At 48.1% G+C, this 23,123-nt stretch overlaps 1 protein-coding gene across 2 annotated transcripts in view; it reads right to left on the bottom strand.

The window, feature by feature from the left end:
* Positions 1 to 23,123, bottom strand: part of MDGA1 (MAM domain containing glycosylphosphatidylinositol anchor 1) — a gene marked incomplete at both ends in the record, with an annotated part of 137,747 nt that overhangs the window by 18,863 nt on the left and 95,761 nt on the right. Inside the window, 2 exons of one of the 2 annotated variants that reach the window (XM_084202017.1) lie at positions 6,021 to 6,044; positions 7,101 to 7,278. In XM_084202017.1, the coding sequence (XP_084058143.1) occupies positions 6,021 to 6,044; positions 7,101 to 7,278 (202 nt within the window). Of the gene's footprint in view, positions 1 to 6,020; positions 6,045 to 7,096; positions 7,279 to 23,123 lie in introns of both variants that reach the window. The other variant, XM_084202016.1, reaches the window with a different exon arrangement.

Below are 23,123 nucleotides of genomic sequence, written 5' to 3' on the forward strand. Positions count from 1 at the left end.
AGTAAGAGCAAGGAGGTCTGCTATGAAACTGAAAGATAAAGCCATGAAAGAACACATACACAAAGGAAAACAAGGCTCCTCATGAGGGCTTGGAGTGTGCTAGGAACCTCATCCACAGAATGCTGGTGCAAGACTCAACTTCCTGGGGTTTACCTCCCACTATTATTTACCATGCCTAGAAGAAGAGACGCCCAAATGCCTCCTGGGGCTCCTGCATTCTTATATCTCCAGTGATGATATGCTCTGTTCCTGGACAGGAGGCTTTTTCTTCTAGCATGTGTGGCTCTGGCAGGACATGTAGGACAGGTCCTCAACCTATGGGCTGGGTGCCAAGGATGGGACACACAAGGGAAGTTTTCTGCAATGCCAGAGCCAAAAGCTCCAGAAGCAGCACAGTGTGATGGAAGGAGCTTCATACATCTACCATACACCACAAAATCTGTTCTCTTGTACCAGAAAAGAGAGACTATCCATGAAATGAACAGAATCTTGACTCTGAGATGCTGCACCTTCTGGTGGCTACCCTACCTTCTGGTGGCTAGCATCCTCCCCATCCCCTCCCATTTGGAAATGAAAATGACTAATCCAAATGGACATCAAAGGTCTGCACACCCCTGTGGAAGGGAACTGCGTTCCCCTTCCTGCCCATCTCTTTCCAGCATCCCATCAAAGCAGTGAGAAAAGAGGATGCTGCAGAAATGTCTTTGCCAGCATAGGCTGGACAATGTGTGGCAAGCCAAGGGCCAGTTTCATGAACCAGGGCAGCTGGGTTTTCAGTAAACTCAGCAGGAAATGCTGCATGCCCACTCCTTTGGGCTGAGCACAGCCATTGGGAGCTTGTCTGGGCTGGCCACTTAACTGCTGATTAACCCTGGCTAAGTGCTTTCCACTCAATCTGCTCATTTCTAATTAGCATCCAAATCCAAATTAGTCACTGCTCTGCAGTGCCTAACACAGGGGCCCGAATGGCATCTGGAGCTGAAGGACAAGGGAGCAGAGGACAGGGCACATGCTTGCAGGGTCTGAGACAGGGTGACTATGTGGGGGCCTCTTTCATCCCAGAACAAAGAGATGGAAGAAGAAAGGAGCCAGAAGGCACCTCCTAAGGGTCCTTCCTCAGCTGTTTTGGCTGAGAGAAGGGAGTTCATGGCTGTACCAGAGCCCCAGCAGTCCTCAAAGGAGATGCTGGAGCCCACAAGCTCGCTGATGTTGCTGGGTGGTGTAACACCCCAGGTTTCTCTCCACTGCACCAAAAACATCTGCATGACTCCAGCTCACGGGCTGCCAGCTGCAGTTACAAGAGACACATTTTCTCTCAGAATGGCATTATCTTACACAGCAGGATCCACAATGACTGTCCTTTTGCAAAAGCACCAGGGCGGTTTGCACCTCTGACCCTGCTGAGAACATGGTCTTTCAAAGAAAGATGACATCTGTCTCCAACACAGAATTACCTTAACAGGGAATATCAGGTGGAAAGCAGAGTTGGAAGCTGTAACACAGAGGTCAGCCAGGCAACTGATTGAGAGGGAGCAAACCACAAATGAGGAGGCACAGAAATCAAAGGAAAGGCAGCTAAGGAGAAAGCACAAGGTCAGGTGGATATCTGAGCAAGAGGACCTGAGGACAGCATTCCAAACTTAGCCCCAAGGCCTGGTTGTGACAGCCTGTGGACTGTGGTGGACTACTCTGCCTTCATTTTCAAGAAGCCACAGTCCCATACATGGGATGAGCTTACTGAGAGAAGTTGACTCAAAAGTCTTGTAAAGACAGCTCTCTTAACATCCAAATAGGGCCCTGAGTGCATTTTATCTTCTCACTCCAATGCAGCTCCTTCCAGAAGGCAATGCTTCTAGCAGAGCACATAAAATAGAGAAGGGTCCTGTGCACCACAGATCAAGCAGTGCTGTTGCTTAGCCAACAATATGCTCTATCTTATCTCCAACAGCACTTGCTGTGCAGGAGTTTGAGCCTCCTGCACATCGCCTCTGCTTAGCTTGGGAGCTCAAGGCTCCAATGAACTAATGAACAAGGCTTCTTAATTTCTCTGCAGCATAGCAATGCCTCTTTCTACACATCTTCTGCATTACATGGGGGAAAATAGATGCCCAAAGTATAGAGAGACACATTGAAGGTCACAGCAGGCAGTGCCTAAGCTGGAAACAGAACCAAGTGCTCTGACTCCTGGTCCTTTGGGATAAAACAAGCCACAGGAAAGCAAAGCTCTGTGGTTTCTCTGAGCTACAATGGAGGTGCCAAGAATAACTAGGAAGAGTTCAGTGTGGTTTGGGACACCGCCAGCATGTCATCTCTTGGGGATTATCAACAAGGTTCACCAGGACAAACCTGCCAGGTCCAGCCAAGGAAAAAAATCTTAATATCACCTGCTGTACCTCAGAGACCACAGAGGTGATCTGACTTTTGACCTTGACTGTGTGATGCAAACCTTCTTGAAGACTTTTGCCATTTGCCAGAGATCGTGGTTCATCCTCAAGGAGTAAAGGAAGCTTCCTGTTTAAAATTTAAGCTGTGGATTTAAATACTGAACACAGAAGATGTTCTCTGGATTGTTACAAGTAAGGTGGAGGTGGCAGAGGAGCTGGCTCCTCAAAATCTGGATTTAGTGCTGTCTTCACCACACAGATTTCCTTGGCAGGCTTTGCAGTGGTGGCAGGTCAGAGTGCAGAGATGTTTGCTCTCAGTTACAGATACCTTCATGCATTCCCAAGGGAGAGACCCTCTGCTGTAGCTATGAGCATTTCTTGTTGCTTTGCCTTCTTGAGAAACATAATGGAGGTTTTCCTTTCAAGTCCTTAGGGAAAAGCCATCCCTGGTTCTGAAATTCTGGCTGCGAGATGAATGCAAGAAATAATACTCCTATTCTAGCTGCAGACTATGGGTGAATAGCAGATGGAATGCACTTGAATAAAATTGCCTTCATCATTTAGCTGTGGTGTGACAACTGACACTGGCTTGGAGCATAAAGGACCATGCTCTGAGCCCCAGCTCTGTTGCAGACCTGCTGTGTGACCCATAGCTCACAGTTTCTGGACATCAGTTTCCCCATCTAGAAAATCAAGACAATGAGAACTACATTGAGACCTCAAAGTATGTAATGATCTAAGAAAGAATATTTAACAGACTCTCCCATTGCAATTTTCTAGGGATTTTATACACAGTAATGGAAGAAAGTTTCACAATGCTGTAACTGGTTAAGTCATCCTATTTGCCACCAGGATACAAGGAACTGTCACCTCTTTTAACCTTTGCATTACAGAACATTCTTGAAGAATGGGCATAAACTCGAGTAATCCAACTCGAAACACAGGCTGACATCTCATTCTCACGTGTTCTTACCTGAACAAACTTGGATTCCTCTGGACTCTGAGCACTATCAGAGACCAGACACACCAGCAAGAGATGGCAAGCAACAAGCCAGGCTAATCTGCCACAACCAACATCTGCCACGGATCACCACCCACTGCACCTGCCCATGGTCCCAAAATCATGGGTTTAGCACCACACACAGCCACACTGCAGGTATGTGAGAAACAGTATTGCTGCTCTGAAAGGGCAAGACAGGTTGGCCAACCAAAAAATAAACCAGCAATCCCATGTACTTCTTAATGACATCATCATCAAGGTTACAAGGTTACATCTGATGAAACAAGGGAAACCAAAACACCCAGGGAGGAGGAGCTGGAATGGCTTGTGGGGCAGCACTCCACAGAAAGCAAACATTATATCCAAATAAAATTGCAGGGGAGGTAAGGACAGAGCAGATTCCCCAGCACTGGAATCTGGTCATGACATTAAACCAATCAGTTATTCCAAGAGAACTTTAAGGTAAAATCTTAGAATTCATATAATTCTTAGGCAGTTTTTAAAATAAAAATTCTGCTTTATAGAACCAGATTAACTGATTTTTAAGATTCAGTCTTACTGGTAACCTCTAAATATTTGAAATTCCCAAAGTCTTTTGTTCAGTTCCTCTGCTCTTCCTTTGCTTTTCCTTTCTAACCCAATGCCTGGCTCTGTAACCATGCCACACGCATGCCTGCCCCAGTGTTATTAACATCTTATTAGGCTGAGAGAGAAAATGCATGAAGAAGTAATTGTATTAAGTGACTCTCAGAGTTTGTAAATTAATCACCATTGTGCATGCCCTTGGATCAGGCTGCCAGAGGCATTAATCATCTAATCTTTGCCTTTCACTCCAGAGCTTTCCATGTTTGCTCCCAGAATTTGGCTCAGCAGCCTAGTGTGAACTTTTCCCTGAGGGTGACGGTGGCAGGGGAAGTATGAAAAGAAGAGGTAGCAGGAGGGATTTCCTTGTTTTTGGGATGAGAGCTGGGGAACTCAGCTGTGGTCCAAAGAAAGAGCTAAAAGCCTTTGGGCTCATATTTCACTGGCAGCAGGTCGGAAAGGAAAGGGCATATCTGAAAGCAAGTGTGGTAGGTCTGATTTTAGGCAGTCAGTCTCAAGATGTGAATGCACAGGCAAGACCCTCACCCCTGGCCCAGAGGTCCCAACAGCCACCAGAGGCTGGGCAATTTATATCAAGAGGAAATCTGAAGTGTTGGGTTAGTGCATGAAAAACACGAGTGGCTGAGTTATGTCCCACCACAGGCAAATTCCCTGCAGTGGTTCTGGACTCAATAAGGCTGCCACAGGTACCCCAGGCAGGCAATCTGAAGGCTCAATTTACAAAGTCCCCAAGAGATTGACACAATTAGGACTGAAGTTGCTCTGGGTTTACCAGTGATTTATGCAGTGTAAAAGCAAGTGGCAAAAGGCCAGACTTTGTCACTTCCACCTGTGGGCTGGGATGCTTGCCTCCTCCAGCAAGTACTGAGAGACACACTCCAGAATAGATCCCTGGCAATATGCTCCGTGTTTCCCACTGAGTCTTCTATGGAGAATATTTAAAGTAGATCAGGAAGTGAGGCAAAGAAAACAAATGGAATCAGGAATTAGAGCCACAAAATCCCAATGACTCTGTAAGAAACTCCTACTCTCAGGCAGAGTATGGTTCATCAAACCATCCTTGGAGTACGAACGTGCAAGAATTAACTCCTTGGGGCTGCCTTAACAAGAGAACTCCCTATTCTGCCATCACCTAATCCTGGCTTCTCCTCTCTACTGGTACCGTGCAGTGCAGCCCTTACCTACACATAGAGTAATACATAAAACCACTGAATACTGACTCAGCAGCTGGAAATGGAGAAACAGCCTCATGCTCTCCATGAAGCACTAGCAAGTATTCTGCCCATCTCTCCCCAAGGGCTTTGCCTGGGCTTACATCCTACAATCAAAGTGAAGGGACCTCATTGCGTTCCCCCACCACTTACAGCAAGCTAGAATTCCTCTTTTCTGCTCAATGGGCAGTGTCATGTTGGTGTTAAAGAACGTCTTTCTTAGACATTGTGTATTTGGCTCTTAAAATCAATGGGAACTCTGGATGCTCAATACAGACAGGTCTGCATCTTGCCAAGAATAACCAGAAGGTAAAAAAGCAAGTTAACAGGGATGACCCTGAAGGAGAGGAAGAAAGGGACTGCGCTCAAAGAGTTTGCACGAAGAGACAGCTCTGAGCTGGAGACTGGTCCAGACAAGCCTGCAGAGATACCAAGTGGTATCATTCCTGGTCAGAAGAGGATGGGGAATATTCCTAAACACAGATATTTAGGGGAACATTTAGCAACCTGCTTACTGGAAGTAGATTGCTCGTGCTGGGGCATGGGAGTGGGTGTTCAAGATCACAGTCTGCCCCACCACAAAGATATCAGGTGAGAGTGAGAGGCATATCCCTGGCATAAATCTCCTGGCAATAACTCAAGGTACAACACATGGCAGTATTTACTGGAAGCTTTAGTGTATGCAATTTCATCCTCTTTTGGGGAAAAAAGATTTGACAAAGTCAGCTGTGTATTCCAGCTGTTTGTCTTGCCTGATCTGCTGGAGCACTCGACTAATGTACATTACATTCAAAGCATTAACACAAAGGTCTTGTTGCTTACCTGTTGGATTGGGATAGTTGATTGCTGGAAAAAAAAAAAGAAAAAGAAGTCAAAACAAAAGCACAAGTCATAATCAAAGTCTGAAAATAAAACAAACACATCAAGAAAGGTCCCAAATGCGCAAGTCTCCCGGCAGCATCCCTGTGAGAAAGCAACACTTGGTGCCTGTTTTGCTGATGGAAAAAGATGCAGACACTCTGATCCAAACAGCAAGAGACCTTAAGAAAACCCCACCTAAGGGGTGGTCCTGGGATCACAGGAAAAGCCTTCTGGCAACCCAAGTAGTTTCCTTTTGGAGCACCCAGTAGGATAGAACTCACTTAGATACCAAAGCTTGGTATCTAAGGGGGACATCAAAGCAGTTTGATGCACTGTGGAAGAGTGACAGGACAGGTATGCTGGGGACACTGGACACGCTGTCAGTCCACAGGACAGGAGGGTTGTGTGAAATCAAGCCAACAGAACAGGAGAAGGATCTGTACTTTCTGCTGAAATAGAGGGTCCAAACTCCTGTTGGAGAGTAAAGGAATCATGGAGTTGTGGGAATAGAGAGAGCTGTGAACTGTTGGGATGATGCGAAGAGAAGTACGGTCAATGTATACCAGTGAGATAATCTGGGATTCAAGGTATTGGACAGAGCTACGGCTTTAGGAGTGGCTAGCTAGGACAGGAATGATGCATTCAGCTCTGGAAATAACAAGTCTCCTGAAATTCTCTTACTTTTATGGGTGTGTGGCTAACACACAGCATCCAGTGGCTATCTTGTATGATAAGCCACTGTACCACAGGGAGTTGCAGCATGGCCTGACCAGGATTTTGGGCACGTCCTGCCCACAGGGTGCAGAGTGCGAGCCAGAGCTGCTGAGTGAAGGATGAGTGGGGACTGACCTTCAGAGATCTCTAGAGCTCTGCGCTGACGGCAGCATCCAAAATATGACTTGAATGCGATCGCGCTGCGCCATCAGAACTCCTCAGAGCACAGAGACCCACCCAGGGGTGACAGAGGAGCACCTCTCTGCATGCCCACAGGCCCTGAGGCTCAGCCTGCTCTCGCAGGCAGGACCAGGAGGAGACACCTACGTTCCATGTACCGGATGATGCGGGCGGCCATGTCTCCAGCCCCAAAGCTGGTGATGGGCGTCAGGCGAACTTCATAGCTCTGAGGCACTTTCAGGTTGGGTAAGATGTGCTCCAGCAGCAGGCCTTTCTCCATTTTCTTCACAGGAATGAAGGTTTGGATGGTGTTTCTCTGAGACAGCTGCACAGAAAAAGAACCCACATGTTATGAAAATCCTGAAACTGAAAACCTGAGCAATCGAATCCATCATCTAACACCCTGCTCCTCCTCTTTCTACACAGATTACACCCAGTTGCATGAGATCTTCATGCAGTACTGGTTTGAAAATTGCCATCCCTGGTACAGAACAATGATCAGGAGCCTTAGTTTTTCCTGAAGGGAAGCCTTGGTGTCCTCCAAGGGATGGACTGTAGGGACAATTTGAACTACAGGTCCTGAAACGACTTTGTGTCAGAAGCAGTGGTTTCAGGAGGGAGAAAATGAACCCAATTCACCTCTGTTAGTGCACCCGGGTCCTGTGCAAACACAGCATGGCATTGCATCAAGATACCCTTCAGTTCACAATCACTGCTGCAGAATTCATTCATTTGCTGCCTGGGCCATGTGGTACTTCATTTGGCATCTCACTACTACCAAGCAATCTACTACCATACTGCCTCAGAAACCTTCTACAGGGTCTATCCTTGGACTGCAGACCAGAGCAAGGGGTCTATTTCAAGTTGATGGTTCTCTAGGCTCACTCACAGGCTCCCTCCTCCTCTGTTTTAGAAGGGGCTGAATTATGTTAGCTGAACCATACCAGCTAAACACTGTTCAGTTTGCAAAGGCAGCAGGGAAGTTTCAAGAAAACAGGGGAAATATCGTTATCAAAATCACCACCACTAAAAATGATGAATTACATGTCAGTGAAACTTCCCTGCCATGGTCATGCTTGCTTGGCTGGGAAAGAACAAGAACGAGGACTGCATTGTGAAGATAAAATTTCCTGCCTGTTGCTGTGCAGTGCCTGGATCCTTGTGGCAAGCCATGTTACTGGGGATGCTGGTGTTGGTAAAAAGACCATTGGCAGGACTTTCCATAGTCCAGTGTTAACTAACTAACTCTGATATGTCCTCTAGGCTGAAGTTTCCATTGCAAAGGCAGTTCTCCCGCCAGGCAGTCTCAGTGCTCGTCATTAACTCTGAAGCTGCAGGATTACTGGAACCGGGATTCATGGAGGAAGGCTTACAGCAAATGTGTCAGAGGGCCAAGAAGATGGAGTGGGGGCATAGCAGAAGTGAAGGCCACTATCAAAGCAGGGCAGGGGGCAATGCTGATGTGGTACCTAGCAAAAACAAGTGCATGCAATCCGCGCTCTGCCTGTCTCTAGCTCTCACATATGTAACTCTAAGTTCACACCCAGAAGCAATGGCTGCCACTGCAGAGCTTTCTGTGCCAAAGCCCCATGCATTTCCAACACAGGCAGGACCCCCTGACTCACCTCCTTTATCTGCCCACAGTTTGGATGCTGGTCCCAAGTGAAGAGGCAGGGACTGGTCCCTGGGAACCTGTGGTTGCATGTGGTTCTCACAGTGAAAAACAATTCTGCACTTGCCCTACAGATCACACCTAAAGGAGACCTTTGTACCTGCACACATCAGGGGGTAAGTTGCTTGGGAAACTATTTGCTGCACTCTCCTCCTCCTCCCCTGGCAAGATGGAGCAGAGAGCTGGGAGCTGTTCTGGTGCCTTCCCCCAGCTTGATGCTGCCCTAGGGAGCAGTCCTAGTGGGCAGGACCAGGGCAGTGGTTCCCAGAGGTTCCAGGATGCTGCCAGGATCTGTTCATATCAACCACGCCCTATCTGCATGCATGCCAGCTGGGTTCTGACCCAGCTGCTGTTCCTGTTGCTCAGCCCTCCCATCAGCCCAGCCATCCACACCATTGCTCTGGCCAAGCAGTGGCAGAGCTGGCTCCCAGGGGCAGGGACTTTAGCTGGGCTCATTTGCACCAGACCTCCAATTATCTGGGAGAAGAGGAGCAGTCAGAACGCAGAAGCAGAAGGCTGGAATGGTACAGCTCCTAGCATGGGACTTTTTGGGGAGTAGAGTGTGACTGGGAGGGCAGGCAGCAGCTCCTCCCCACAGGCTGCCATTTGCTGGGGTGTTGGGAAGGCAGCCAGCAAATAGGAGGAGGTCAGGAGCCATTTCCCTTGTCTAGACATAACCTTTAGAAGAGAAACAAAATGGAGAGTCAGAGAGAAGCTCGAGGGTGAGATTCAGACAGTGCAAATTCCACCTCAGCTGGGAGTTAGGTGGAATTTGGGTATCTAAAGCTTCTGGGAGCAAGGTCAAATCACATACTCTTCCACATCATCTAATCCAGGACAAAATGAGAAATCAGCCTCCAGTCTGGGCTGGAAAGCTCTGGATCCCCTAGCTGAGTCTATCCTCAGGGACTTGTGTAACTAAATAAATAACTGGCTGCCACCCAGGTTTGGCTGCAAAACAGAAATAATTAAAGGCACATATGCTTCCTATGGGTTGCAACCTCCCTGCTTTCTAGAAGCGACCTGGATCACTAGGTAATGGGAAAGGCTCAGCATGTATCTCCTCCTGGTGCTCAGAGGTAAAGTTTTAAGATGCCTTTTCCCTCCACCAAATATTTTGTAGCTATATCTTCTCCCAGTGTATGTCCTGTGTCTATCCAATGTGCAACTTGGACTGACACAGAAACTGGCTGCCAGCGAAACTGCCCTCTGCACATCTTTACTACGGTCTCCACAGTCTTGGCATCACCACAGAACTGGCCCTCGATGTCTTTGGAAAGACTGGCTTCTCTGTGAAAAGCAGCATGGGCCCTGAGCTAGCTGCAGCTGTCAGTAGAAAGAGCCAGGTGCGCTGCCAGCACAGTTTAAAGGGCATGAAATTAGTGCAAGGGAGAAAAGGGGGCAGCTCCAGCCAGCTGCTGGCTGTGTGCATGTGGAGCAGGTGCTGGCTTACAGTCACTAGCACAGGTCCAGCAGACAGAGACATAAAGGCCAAAGTCTGCCTCTGCATCCCCCTCCTTAAACATGCTTTGTGTCCCTCATTGCCAGCAGCAGGTCTGTGCAGAGCTGCGTGCACCCGTCCAGTAGGAACCCATTTTTCAATCCGCTTCAATTGCCAGCTGTTTCCCTTTCTCCTGCTCCATGTGTTCTCATGCTATCCTGGCATCTTCTTCCTTCCACCCCCTTCTCAGTGTCTCTCCTGCGGATCACGCTGACCCCGTGCTCCAGTTTAATATTGCTGCAGTGCAGTTAATAAAGCAGAGGCCGGCGCAGAGGACAGGGAAACACTGGGCACCTTATTAGAGACGCTGGAGCCTCAGTGGAGGAGCTCATGCTACAAGCTCATTCATCACCAGGCTCAGCAGGCTGGCTCAGGGGCCAGAACAAGAGCACTGCGCAAAGCACACACTCGCCTCTGCCTTTACCTCCTTCCATTCCCAATACTCTGAGGAAGGGGATGGGAAAGGGAAAAACCCAAACAAATCCACAAATCCACAGCTCCTACCAGCTGGGTGTGAATATTACATTCTGCTAGAATGGGTTCTCTAGAAACACCTTACAAAGGGCAAAGACATCCCCATGTGGTTTGTGTGTATTCACATGCAGTGTATGCAACCTGTCCCTGTTCCTGTTCCTGCCCCTGTCCCTGTCAGCAGTATTAGCAATCAGGGGAGAACTCACTCACATACACTCAGCCCCCAAACCTCTAAGAGCTCCAAACTGGGGCTGCCCTTCCTCATTCCTCACCATCACCTACCCTGTTGGTGGGCACTGTTTGCCCTTTCCCCTCTCATGTCACTTGAGCCAGCCTGTGATGCTTGCAGAGTGCTCGTCCCACTGTAGCCAGCCAAGCTGGCCCACGGACTGGGAACACACACCAAGAGTCTCAGAGACAAAAGCAGGATGCCACACCACCCCTGCTCCTGCTTCCATTCCCAGCTGGGACATTGTCATAGTAGAGGGCCCACGGTAGGACACTGCCACATCTACATTTTCTGTTCGTATAGGGTATTAAAGGAAAAATACAGGATGATGTTTTCAGACTGAATGATATTTATGCCAGATAGGTACCAGCTAGAAGCCTTAATAAAGCTGAAGGATATTAATAAACACATCTGTCAAGAGCTAATGTTGTGGCTCTACACCACCACGACAACCTACCTGTGCTGAGACTGGTGTGGCTTGTGAAGCCATGCATGTGGTCTCACAACTGCATATTAATGCTTGTTTGAAAGGAGAAATTAGAAAGAAAATCTGTTTCATCACCAAGCCCCAAGGTATTTCTAACAAACAAAGCTAGAAAAATGAACATTAAAATCAGGTAGACTCCCCAACAATCTGAACGGAGCAAAGGAACTGTTTTGCAGGCATCCAGCTTCTCAGCACTGCAATTCACTCTTTACTTGTCCCACTTCTTCAGCAACTTCTCAGCTCAGGGCACAAGCACTAGCTCTGCTTTCCAATATCTCCATTCAAATCCTTTCCACACACGCTCGCTCTTTCACTCTTTTTTCTCAGCCTCATTCAAATTCCCCTGGCTGCTCCTTCCTGCAGCACAAAAGAGACAGGGATGGCTGCCTGCATTCCCACTCCAACCTCACTAACTGCAGATATGGACTGCAGGGACAGCTCCCAGCTCCTTCTGCAGCCTCTGCAGCCTCTCTGAAGGCAGAGGAGGCAGCAGACAAAGGCAGGCTGGTGTGGCACAGCAGCCTTGCATGCAGGCTCCATCCCTCTGACAGGCTCTTCCTTGCTCCCTGTGCAGCTCTGCACACCAGATAAATGCTGTCTCTGGCATGTGTGCAAGGTGGGGTGTCCCAGCTTCCCCCAGTCTCCCCCCTTCCCTCATCTGTGAGTGTCAGGACACTCTGGACAGCAGACATCCACTGGACTAGGTGCTGTGGAGAGCCTGGTGGTGCAGGAAGCACAGGTATCTCACAAAGGTCTGAAAGGAAGCATGGGGCAATAATCTGGACAAAATAATCTTCAACCACCCGTGCAGCTGGTGGGCTGTACTCTTCAAGCAACCAGCAATCAAGGTGGTGATCAAAGCTCAGTGCCAAGCTGCCCAGTTTCTCAGCACACACGGATATGCCTGTTTAGCAAGGGGCCAGGAGAAGGTGAGAGTAGCAGAAGGGCCCTTCTCTCCTGACAGGCAATACCACCCAGGGTGTGACAGAGCCTCCCATTTGTACCATTTCAGCCTGTTTGCACAGAGTCTTGGCGTCCTTTCATAGCTTTGTCCCAGAGTGCTGCAGGCATCATCTCTTATCAGATTTCCCCAGTGGCTTCAGCTGCAATGACCTCATCCCAACAAAGTCCAGCTAAGATACAGCTGCTCCCTTCCTAAGGGAGTGTTGCTCACAAACACCAGAAACAATCACACCACTGCCCTCACCACGATGGGGCAGCCAGGACAGATACTCCCAAGGTACTGGGAGGGGCTGAGCTTGTTTATGGCACTGGTAACAGATCCTGGGATGAATACAGGGCTCTGCAATGCCAAACCTCCTGCTACTTCATCAGACATTCCCTGTGCTCAATTCCTGCCCCAACTGTGCCTCCAAAGCTACAGGATTTGTGGCAGAGAGGCAACCTCAAAGAGTTTAGAAGCCATAGACTTCTTAAAGTTAAATAAAAAAAAAACAAAAAGAAAATATGATTACAGAATTTATGTGTGTTGGAGTTTATAGTACCAAAGATTGAAAGAAAATTATCCAGTTCTCCATTGCCGGAGAATGAGAGCTCAGCATGTAAGTTCCACAGGTAGAAAGAATTTCTTGGAAAGTGGAATGAAAAAGTCTCAGGAACAGGGTCAGGAGGGAGGAGGGGATAGGAAATTTTAGGGAACTGTCTTGAACATGAGGCTCCAATATGTTCCACACAGCTGGAAAAATATGCCATAAATCTGGCCCTTCCTTTCCCCTTCTTCCTATTCACTCTGACACACAGCAGTGGATTGAGATTATGATCCTTGATGTCACCTTGGCACCACAGGGCAGAGCAGAGGAAGATGTCTTTAACATTCCTTTTGAACACTATGAAGGGATGCTTGATCTCTGTATTTTGGCAGAGGGATAAAATCCCAGAGTTCAGAGAAGGGCAAAACATGGCTACAATCTAGGACACAGCAGGGAACAAACACTCCTGGCTGACAGGGTCCAGTCCCCTGTCACCAGAGGGGCTGCCTCTGCTTATTAATTTTATGTATGTATCACGCTTTATCTTAAAAGTGGTTTGTTCCTTTTAGGCCTGCTCCTCCCCCTGGACATCTGTTCCAGAGGCTGACTGCCCTAATGTTCTCATTTCCAGACTGAATTTATTCACATGCAGCTTGCACCCAGTTATCCTGTGCCAGTAAGTGTCCTCTAGCTTCAGTGGCTCTTTTCCCTCACTGCTGCTTGACCCCCTGATGTTATACAGACAGGAATCTCAGCACCTCTCAGCCTTTGCTTTGCTGGGCTAAGCAGGCTGAGCACTCTGTGACTGCTCTTGTAACACAGACTCTCACTTTCCAGGACTCACTCTACAATGTTTTTCTGCATGATCCCACTTGCTGGAGTTCAGTGCCTGGCCTGCATACAGGATGTAGTGGCACTTCTCCGCCTCACCCAGAAGTGCCTCTAGTTTCATCTAGGAGTGCATTTGCCCTTTCATACACCTGCATCTCATCAGCAGCTCCTTGAAGTCAACTCTGTTGAGCACTGCACTCATTTTCCAAAGATGAGCTTCCAGCCTGCAGCACCTTCTGCATCTATGACCCTGCCTTTGTACCTCTGCATTTCATCCCATCAGAACCACTCAAATAGTTTTCCATCTTTCAGATCTTCCTTCCAATCCTTCCTAACCCTTCACCAAGGTGGCATTGTCTCCCAGCCTGGTGTCAGCTGCACAAAATTTCAAGAGCACAATCCTAATAGGGGATTCTGAACTCTGGCTGGTATCAGCTGCAGGGAAGATGCCTGCCTACTCTGGAAAAACTATTTGGGTAAGTTTTGGGTAGGGAAGACATTTAGTTTGGATATGAAGATAGTCATTGTGATGCTTCTTTATAATCTCTCATCAAACTTTCTCTGCCTGTCACATTGAATTAAAATATTTTCTTTGGTTACTACTTAATCACCATCTTGGATGGAAATGATGTCAAGCATTAACCTCATCAATTAAAGGGTTAAGGTAAGGTTAAAGCTGGATTTATTTCATTTTCCTTGCTTGATAACCATAACTCCTAAGGGGTTTCCAGAACAAATAATCACATTGCAAGCACAAAGCTGGCATTTCCCAGACAAGCACACCAGTGAACTGAAATTCATGCCTATGTTTTTCATCAGCCAAGCACACAGGTTCAGATCCTGGGATTAAGCAAGGATGGATGCCCAAACCAAACCCATTATTCAGTCTAAATGAGGAGTCCTGGAAGCTTTTTATACAGAATTGTCCTTTATCAGGAGGCCCAGTTTTTTGGCTGAAACATTCCCAACTCCAGAGAGAGAAGGAACTGCAACCTTCAGTGGCTTCTGAGGACAGCTGGAGCCATCAAGGCTGGGAGTCAGTCTCTCTCTCTTCCTCTTGCACAGGCAACCAGCTGCCCATCCTCATTAGGTGCCAAGAGCAGCAGTTTATGGCTTCCTAGAGAAGCCAAATTGGTGCTGTCATGAATTACTGTAAGTGCTTGTTCCACACTCTTCAATAATGTCTTTCATTAGGATCTGATCAGAAAGCAATATGTATTTTATTAACGCATGTTCCCTGGCCTAAGGAATAACAGACCTAGCCTTCACTCTGTCAGAGAGGCAGTCGAGCACAAGCCTTAGCTGAGGCTCTCTTCTGCTGTCTCACAGCCTTATTTTCAACCCTGAGGGCAGATGCAGTCCTTCTGTTTCAGACTGGAGGCTCTCTACTCTTACTGCAAGTTCCTACCTGTACTGTCTCTTGGCTGTGCACGGCAGAGCCTGCCATCACCTCTCTGTCTGTTGTATGGGCACGGGCTGGGTAAGAGACACCACCTCTCATGCTCCTCCACATCCCCCTCTTGCAGAGAGCAATGGTCCCAGACTCTTCTGAGCCTCACATCTGAAAGTCAGCACTGCTTGGTGCCTTACTGATCCAACTTTATACCCATCTCTACATCAGTAAGCACAGTCTCCTCTTCCACCAATTTCCTTGTACTGGACACGTCTGCTTGCAGCCAGACCCATGCACGTGCCTATGCACTGTGCTGTCACCACTTCTGACTCCAAGAAAAAAAAAGCAATTTGGTTCTGCACAGCCCAAATCTGCCCAGCTGCAGATAGGCTGAGCTTTGAGACACTTTGACTGCAATATGGGTGTGACTTGCAAGCAGGACGTGCTCCACCAACGGGAGCTTTGTTTTTTCGGCTCTCTACAGACCCCGGCAGAGCCCTCTGTTAGGGCACCTTCACCCTTGAAAACAGCTAATAAAGGATGGGGCTGATGCTTCCTGGAGCAGAAACAGCCTTTTTGGGTGACTCTGGACTTTCCAGTCTGGTACCTGTAATGAAGGTTTGTAGGTAAGTATCATTCCAGAGCCTCAAGGCTGTATATAAAGAAGAGGCAGAGGCAGCACAGGATATGCAGGGAGACCCATAAAGCCCTTCACATTGTTCCATGCTGCCCACTTCATTTATTTATGATACACAGCCAAAACATCCATCTAGTGCCTACTCCTTCCACTTGTGACTAGCTGTGGGAGAGTACATCTCTCTTCCAAACCCTTCCCCTTCACACCTTCTTATCTCTTATCTGCAATGCGTTCTAGGAAGTGAGACCCAGGTGAAAAAAGAAACAAAAACAAGAACAAAACCAAAAAAAGGAAACAGAAGCAAAAGAAAGAAGAGGTGGAATATAGGAAGGGGAGCAGGAAAAGGTCCATAAAGAAAAGACTGTGAAGCAGTAGGAGGAACATGGACTGACTACTGAAAATAACAGATGAGCAGAGTAAACAGGAGGAAGCCACATCACAGCCTTCAGAAAGACACTTTCAGAAAGACTCAATACCAGCATGTACCCCTTGAAGCCACCGAAGGAGTGTGGATAAGAGATGCACAAAAAGGACTGACTATGGTACCGGGCAAGCATTTTTCATTCTGCACTCAGCTCTGTAAAACACAAGCCAAGAGCCTGCTGGATACAAACAAGCACAGTGGTGTGGAAACAACATCTGTATCCTGCAAGGCTGCTATGAGGAGTCTATTGGTTTGGGGAATCTGATTATCTCTTCTCTCACATTTTTCTTAGCCAATATGAACACTGAACAGTGGTGTTAGGAGCTAGAAAGACATGAGATTTTCCTTCTAGATGTGTTTTAAGATCATATGACCCTGTCCAGCAAGATTATTTGAATTACTCTTCTCAGTTGCTGTAACTGTACTGAACACAGCCAAAACTGGGACATGTGCTTGAAATACTCCCTTGTACTAGGAAAGCTAAACAGTATCCTGCTTTCCCTCTTGCCCAGTTAAGTGCGTGAATGGCATTAGGAGCAGTCCTTCAAAAAGTTAATGTTAATACAAAATCTCTCTGCAAGGCACCTGATGAATGGTCAGACACCTTGGAACACTGTCAGCTACCCTGTTTGGGGCAGGTTACCTTATGCTTTGGATCTGGCTGAGACAGAGGTAATTTTCCCAATAGGAGCCCTCACAATGCTGTGCTTTGTGTGGGTAGCTAGAAAGAACTCAGTAACACACCAGTGTTTTGGCTACTGCTAAGCAGAGTTCCCACAGCACCAGTGCTGTCTCTCCAACACTCTCCCCTCACCAGTGGGCTGGGGGTGGGCAAGATCTTGGGAGGGGACATCATATCCAGGACTCCTGATTCAAACTGACCAAAGGGATATGAAAGTATGAATGTGATGTTTGTCTTCCAGAGCAACTGCTCCCACAAAGGGACTGGACATTGCTTGCTGATAGGAAGTAGAGAATCCATTGTTTTCCTTTGATTCTGTGCATGGCCTTAGATGTTGGTTATTAAACTGACTTTATCTTGACCCACGTGGTTTTTTCAATCTGATTTTCTCTCCCCCTGTCCTGCTGAGGAGGGGAGAATGATAGAGCAGTCTGGTGGGCAGCTGGCATCCAGCCAAGGTCAATCAACTACACTTCACTTACTTTGGGTAATCACAGAAGAGAAATGACACCTTAAGACTGAAGGACAACTAATCTGCCATTGCTCATATTACTAATTTTCTGAACTAACTGATTACAAATGACCTGTGGACTAAGGAAAACCAGCTCAGGAAAATCATGTATCATACTGAAGAGCAACTTGTGAATGCAAAAAGACAGAATTAATCAAAGTAATTCAGTATTTAAGCATCATTTGCTAAGCTCTCATGGGCAAAGGGAAGAAGTCCCAATTGTGGCATTGGAAACTGTTAGACTACCAAAGGGGGAAACCTTATCCCATGGCTACCAGTCATTTCCACTGAAACCACACCCATCAGTCAGGTCAGGCTTGTGCCAAGCTTTCCAGGCCACCCTTGTAGAAAACACTCTGATCCTCTGGCTGACAGACCCAACAGCAGCCATGGCCAGGCAGACATCTCCACCTGCAGTGAGTGGGAATGGCCTGGGAAAAACTCCCTTCCTTTGTGCTGGTGAAGGCTCTGCTGTTATCAACTGAGTCAACACAGAGTACAAACGTGAAACATGGGAAAAGCTCCTTGTTTCCACCCCCACCAAACATTCAGCTATAACAGAGGTGGAGAAGACCTTGTTCTAGCAGCACCTTCTGTGACAGATTGCTAGGGATGAAAAGAGAGATGGCTCAATGTGCTATCAGCTGCAGTGACTGATGGTGTGTCCATTTCCAGGCAGCAGAGAGCACGGCTGAGGTAAGATCCTGCTGTCTTCACTCCCACATGCCCGTGGCAAAGTCACTGCTTCACTTCCAGGTCCTGCACAGCAATCTTATTAAGCTTCAAGGACTGCTTGTCCACCATTTGTTATTGATCAGCCAGCTCTCCCTCCACAGGCAGGCAGCTGACACTCAGTCCCAAACCCCTCCTCCTCTGCAGCCTAGAAAGGCAGTGCCTCCTCTCCCCCCTCTTGCTTCCCCTGGCTTTGCATCATGATGGCTGTTCAAACCATCCACCATGCACGCCTCCCACTGGCACTGCCTTATTTCTGCATCCTTTTCCCCCTCTTCCTAAGGGATGAATCCTGCCCAGCATCACATAGGCCACCAGCACAACTGAATGCAATTGTCTTGAGAGCACAGATATAATCTGCCTATTCTCACTGCCTGAACAAAAGTTGAAATAAAAAAAAGAGCATCAGTAGGGAGTTAGAGCTAAAAAAGACCTTTTCCACTACAGAGGATGGTTCTGCAGGTAGATGGAATTGTGTTGATTTGACATCCCATATGACAGCGGCCTGTGATCAAACATCAAACTGGCAGAAAAGGTAGGCAAAAGAAGAAGAGAGGACCAGAGAAGCTTTCTGACAGATGTGACTTATAAGCCATCCTGTAACAGAAGGTCTGCTTTGAGATTCAGTGCTGGGCAAACACTGTGAAGCCAAGCCACTGGAGTCTCCAGTCCTAACACCAGTGAGAGAGGACCAGCAGAGCCTCTATCAAGTGCAATGATGAGGCCACCATGTGCTGCTTCAGGAAAAGCCACACTCCTCTCCTGGTTGCAGCCAGCTGTGACTGTGATGCTCTGGGTGAAGGGACTCACGCATCCCTGTCCCATGTGCCCAGTCTGTGTCCTACCCTGGACGTCAAACAGACCTGTCCAATTAAGCACCCGGTCAGCTGGAGGATTTTTTGGTGGATATGGCACCACATTCCTTTCCAGGTAACACCAGGTCAGTGCACCACACCGCATATTTTATCCAGAGCAGGATGGAAACCTCTCTAGCTCACAAGCTGCAACTCTTCTTTAAGCTTTTCATTTTCTAATATGAAAACTAGGATAGCCCTGACTGCTTTTTAGTTAAGTCCTAAACCAGATATCACCTTAGCTCTTGCAGCATCCCCCAGCTAAAAACCTCCCTGCAATACTACTCTGGGAATGCATAGGATGGGGCCAGTAGGGTCACAATGCACCAGAGAGCCTTGGGATGAGGGCTGTGGACCCAGCCTGGTCTGCAGCGGTTGCCTTGGCAATGGCAGCGTTGTGCTGTGGAGCCAGCAAAATGTCAGAGCCTTTGTAAAGCGAGTTCTGCCACGCTGAACTCTGCCTTGTGCAGAGCTGCCTCCTCACCAAGCCTCAGGTGTCCTGTCCTCCCTCCTCTCACTCGGAGGTGCAGCCCCCAGGCACCCCCCAAGGCGCCAGCTGCTCGTTTTGCCCATCTTTGCCTGAAGCCATGGTTGCATGCGCAGAAGAAAAGGAGTTTTCTTCAAGAAAAGGAATTTTGTTCACCTCCCAGGATACGCGGCTGGGCTGCTGCAAGAGCCACCGCTGCTCGAGTACATCACCTTTCTGCAGTCACAGCCTTTTCTAAGCTGGGACCCACAGGCATTCCCAAGCAAACATCCACAGGGAAGTGCGTGCGGGTTTGCTGCTCGTTCCCCCTCCCTGCTGCACAGTACCACCCCTGCTCAGGGCACAGAGGGAGAGATCCCCCTGCCTTCTGAGGGCTGGCTGCCTCCGGGAGCCCATGGAGCCAAAGACAGGCTGCAGCAGACAGACACTGCCCAAGTGCGCTCAGAGGAGGGAAAAAGAACAACTCAGAGGCAGAAATGAAGTGATACAGATCCACAGTCCGTGGACCTGGGCATAAAACCTCTCCCGCTGTGTTGGGATGGCCATCAGCGGAGTTAACCTTCCGCTCTAATCACAGTCATTAAATTCCTGCTAACGCCCCTGTCCTGTGTCTGTCCCAACAGCTCTGTTATCTGTCACCTCCCCACACGGTATGCAGGCTCCCCACTGCTGCAGCTCTCATTAATGCTGCTCTGGCTGGCTGATGAGGCAAGTGCTAGCCGGCTCCCAAGCCCAGATGAGTTTTGTAGACAGCAGGGAATGTTTATCCAACATGAAGGGGATGTAAGTACAAACAAAGAGGGACCATACAATTACTCAGGCATTGCACAGGGCTGGTCTCATTAGACTGTCTCCCTGACAGGAATTAATCTGAAGTGACAACCCAGGGCCTTAATTTAGCAAATGGGTCTGGGGCCTGGCCCAGTGCAAATTTCAGGGGTCTGTCTGGCATGTAGACTCAGCCTGCTCTGAGGAGGGGAAAGCCAGGAATATATAAAGCTGGCCCAGTTCTGGCCTGAGCCTGTGCATGAGAAGGTACAGAGGAGACAGCAGCCTCAGGTCGCCTTGAGGGGAACAATGAAGATTAAACTTTCCTACTGCGCCAAGAGCTTCTCCTTCCTTTTCTCTTGCAGCCTCGGGTCACAGATGGGTTCCAGCTCATTACAGTTGCACAGTTATTCTGCCACAAAAATCCCCCAAAACCATAACCACCAGCCCAACTTAGATCTTTCCTCCGTGATGCAACCTGCTTGCAGTATTAGATGGCTTTTCATTTCTCTTTAATGTTAGAGCAGAGCCCTGGGACGGGTATAAAATACACAGAGAGAAACAAGCAACTTAAAAGGCTTTTTATTTTTTAAGCAAAGATCTGGTTTGGGGAGGCTGCTTTGAATCCCCAAGCAATGAAAATTATTTTCAGTTGGAATGCAGTACTTTAGGGCCTTTTCTACGCTGCAAGAATACAGGGAAGAAAAAAAAAACAGTTGACCAAACAAATAGCCCAAAAGCCTTGTGGCATCCGCTCACAACCAAATCACCCAAGGCTGTGACCTCACTGAGGTCACTGGCTAAGGTGAAGCAAGGTGGTTGGCATTTGGGTCAGTTGCCTTGCAGCAAGAAAGGAAAGACCTCCCAGGCTGTCAGGACAGACGGCTGTGAGGCCCCCGCTGTTCTTCACTGGGCATGTTTTCCCCTCTGAATTGTTGCTCAGCAATGCCACTGCCTAAGCCCACCTGAACGACACCCTCCAGGAAATTACAGACTCTTTGCTGGGACATAGAGTAGAGGCTTCACAAGAAGCTTGCTCCAAGTTGCCATCATAGGCACTTTCCTGGGTCAGTGGCTCCAAGCTGTCAAGCTGCTTATATGGTTTTAATCACAAGTTAATTCTTATTCTACTGGAACTGGTGCGTCTGTTGTGCTGCTCAGCCTGCTCTGCAGTGCTGGGAACAATCAGTTCTGGTGGAAGTGCATCTGCCCATCTTGCTGGGAGCCCCCACACACTGCTTAGGAAACCAAATTCCCCCAGACTGCTTGCAATCCCCCCAGTAATGCCCTAGGAAGCTCCTGAACAGGAAGAATTGGAGGAGGCATGGTGCCAGCCAATTAATAAGCAGCACTCTGACTCTCACCCAGCCCCATTTTCAGCAGCTGCAGCAGGCAAATTTAATTCAAGTGTTCCCAGGTGCCTTGCAAAGCATCCTGCTTCTTGGGGATCTTCACATTACATATGCCAAGAGCTCCTTGAGCAAACCAGGGAGTGTGAAATGAAAACCAGCAAACAAAAATTGCAACCAGTGGGCATCCCAGCAGGTTGCCTTTTGGAATCCAGCTCAGCAAGAGTTAATTCTCCTCTTTTCATCCCTTCTTTTCCCTGACAGCCCCTCACTAACTCAAGACTGCAGGCTGCCACATTCATTCATCCTGAAGAGCCCCTGCCGTGACCACTGGGGCTGCAGAGCTCCCGGGACTGGGGGAGAAAGTGGGCTGGCTGGCTGGCTGGCTGGGTGAGCTTTCCCCAGCTTGATGCTGGCAATAAATCAGTTGTGTCTGGCCACATATAAAGCCTGTTTCACCTAAGGAGAATATTTCACTCCAATCCGAGCTCTCTAGGAGGATTTTTGTGCCACCACAGCTCGTGCCTGGAAAGCCAGCATGTCCAGTGAGGAGTGTGCGCAGGCAAACAGCAGCTCCACACTCAGGCAGACAAATCCCCTTTCTTAAGAGCTCTCCAGTCTGTAACACTTTTAGGCTTTTGAGCTTTTCAGTTATATTCACTAAGGCCACTATGTTTTGCAGTCCAACAAAGGAACAGAAAGATGCACAGCTTAGTCCAGGGGCCCCAGCACAGAGGAGAGGGTGTGATAAAGCTGCAGAATCTGCAGGATATGGGAGAGGGTGATGGAGCAAGGGAAGGAGTGAAAGGTCAGAAGGTGGCACAAGGCTGCTTGGAGCCCAAGTGAGACGTCACAGTGAAAACACTGGGAAGGCAGGACATGAACAGAGGGAAGCAGCAGGCTGGATGTGAGAGGGGATGTGATCCTCTGGGACAAGGAAATGAAAAGGACTCCATAAGACCTCAGCATGGCTCATGGAGGTCGACACCTACCATGAAACACAAGTTTTCATTGGAGAAAAGCCAGGAGGAGGCAATACCATGAAAACTTTTTCCAATGAGTCTTAGTTTCAGCCAGGGCAGGGTTCATTTATTACAGCAGTATCACAACAAAGCGTTTCCTTCTTGTGCTTGACAGAAGTGGGAACAAAGCTTCCCTCTCTCCTCCTCTCTCTGCCTTTCCTTATTCAGTCCCAGGCCACCAGGATGACATCTGTAGGCATTTCTAAGAGCTTTCCCATACATATGACTGGGCTACAGCAGAGACTCAGTATCATGCTCCTCTGAAACACAACACTCAGTAGTCACAGCTACATCATGATGCTGCAAAACAGTAACAGCAGTAACCAGGGGAGTATGAACCAAACTGGGTGTGTGTGTTTAAATTTGCATGGCACTCAGCTCCCTCCATGTCATAACTTAAAGCAGAAAAGTGATTTTCCCTTTTCTTGATCCCTTTTAGTAGGAGCTCAGTGAAGGATAGAACCAAGATTACTTTTAGACACTGTGCAAAAAAAGAAAAAAAACTCACCGGAGAAGGATAAACCCCACAAATTTGTTCATGAGTTGCAGTGCTGATAATAGCAAAACTTGGCTCAGAGGGAAGATCTACTGTGACAAACTGCCTTCATTATTAGAGGTTCCCCCGGG

The sequence above is a fragment of the Fringilla coelebs genome (genome assembly GCF_963513975.1).
Source record: "Fringilla coelebs genome assembly, chromosome: 3".
NCBI classification, from domain to species: domain Eukaryota; kingdom Metazoa; phylum Chordata; class Aves; order Passeriformes; family Fringillidae; genus Fringilla; species Fringilla coelebs.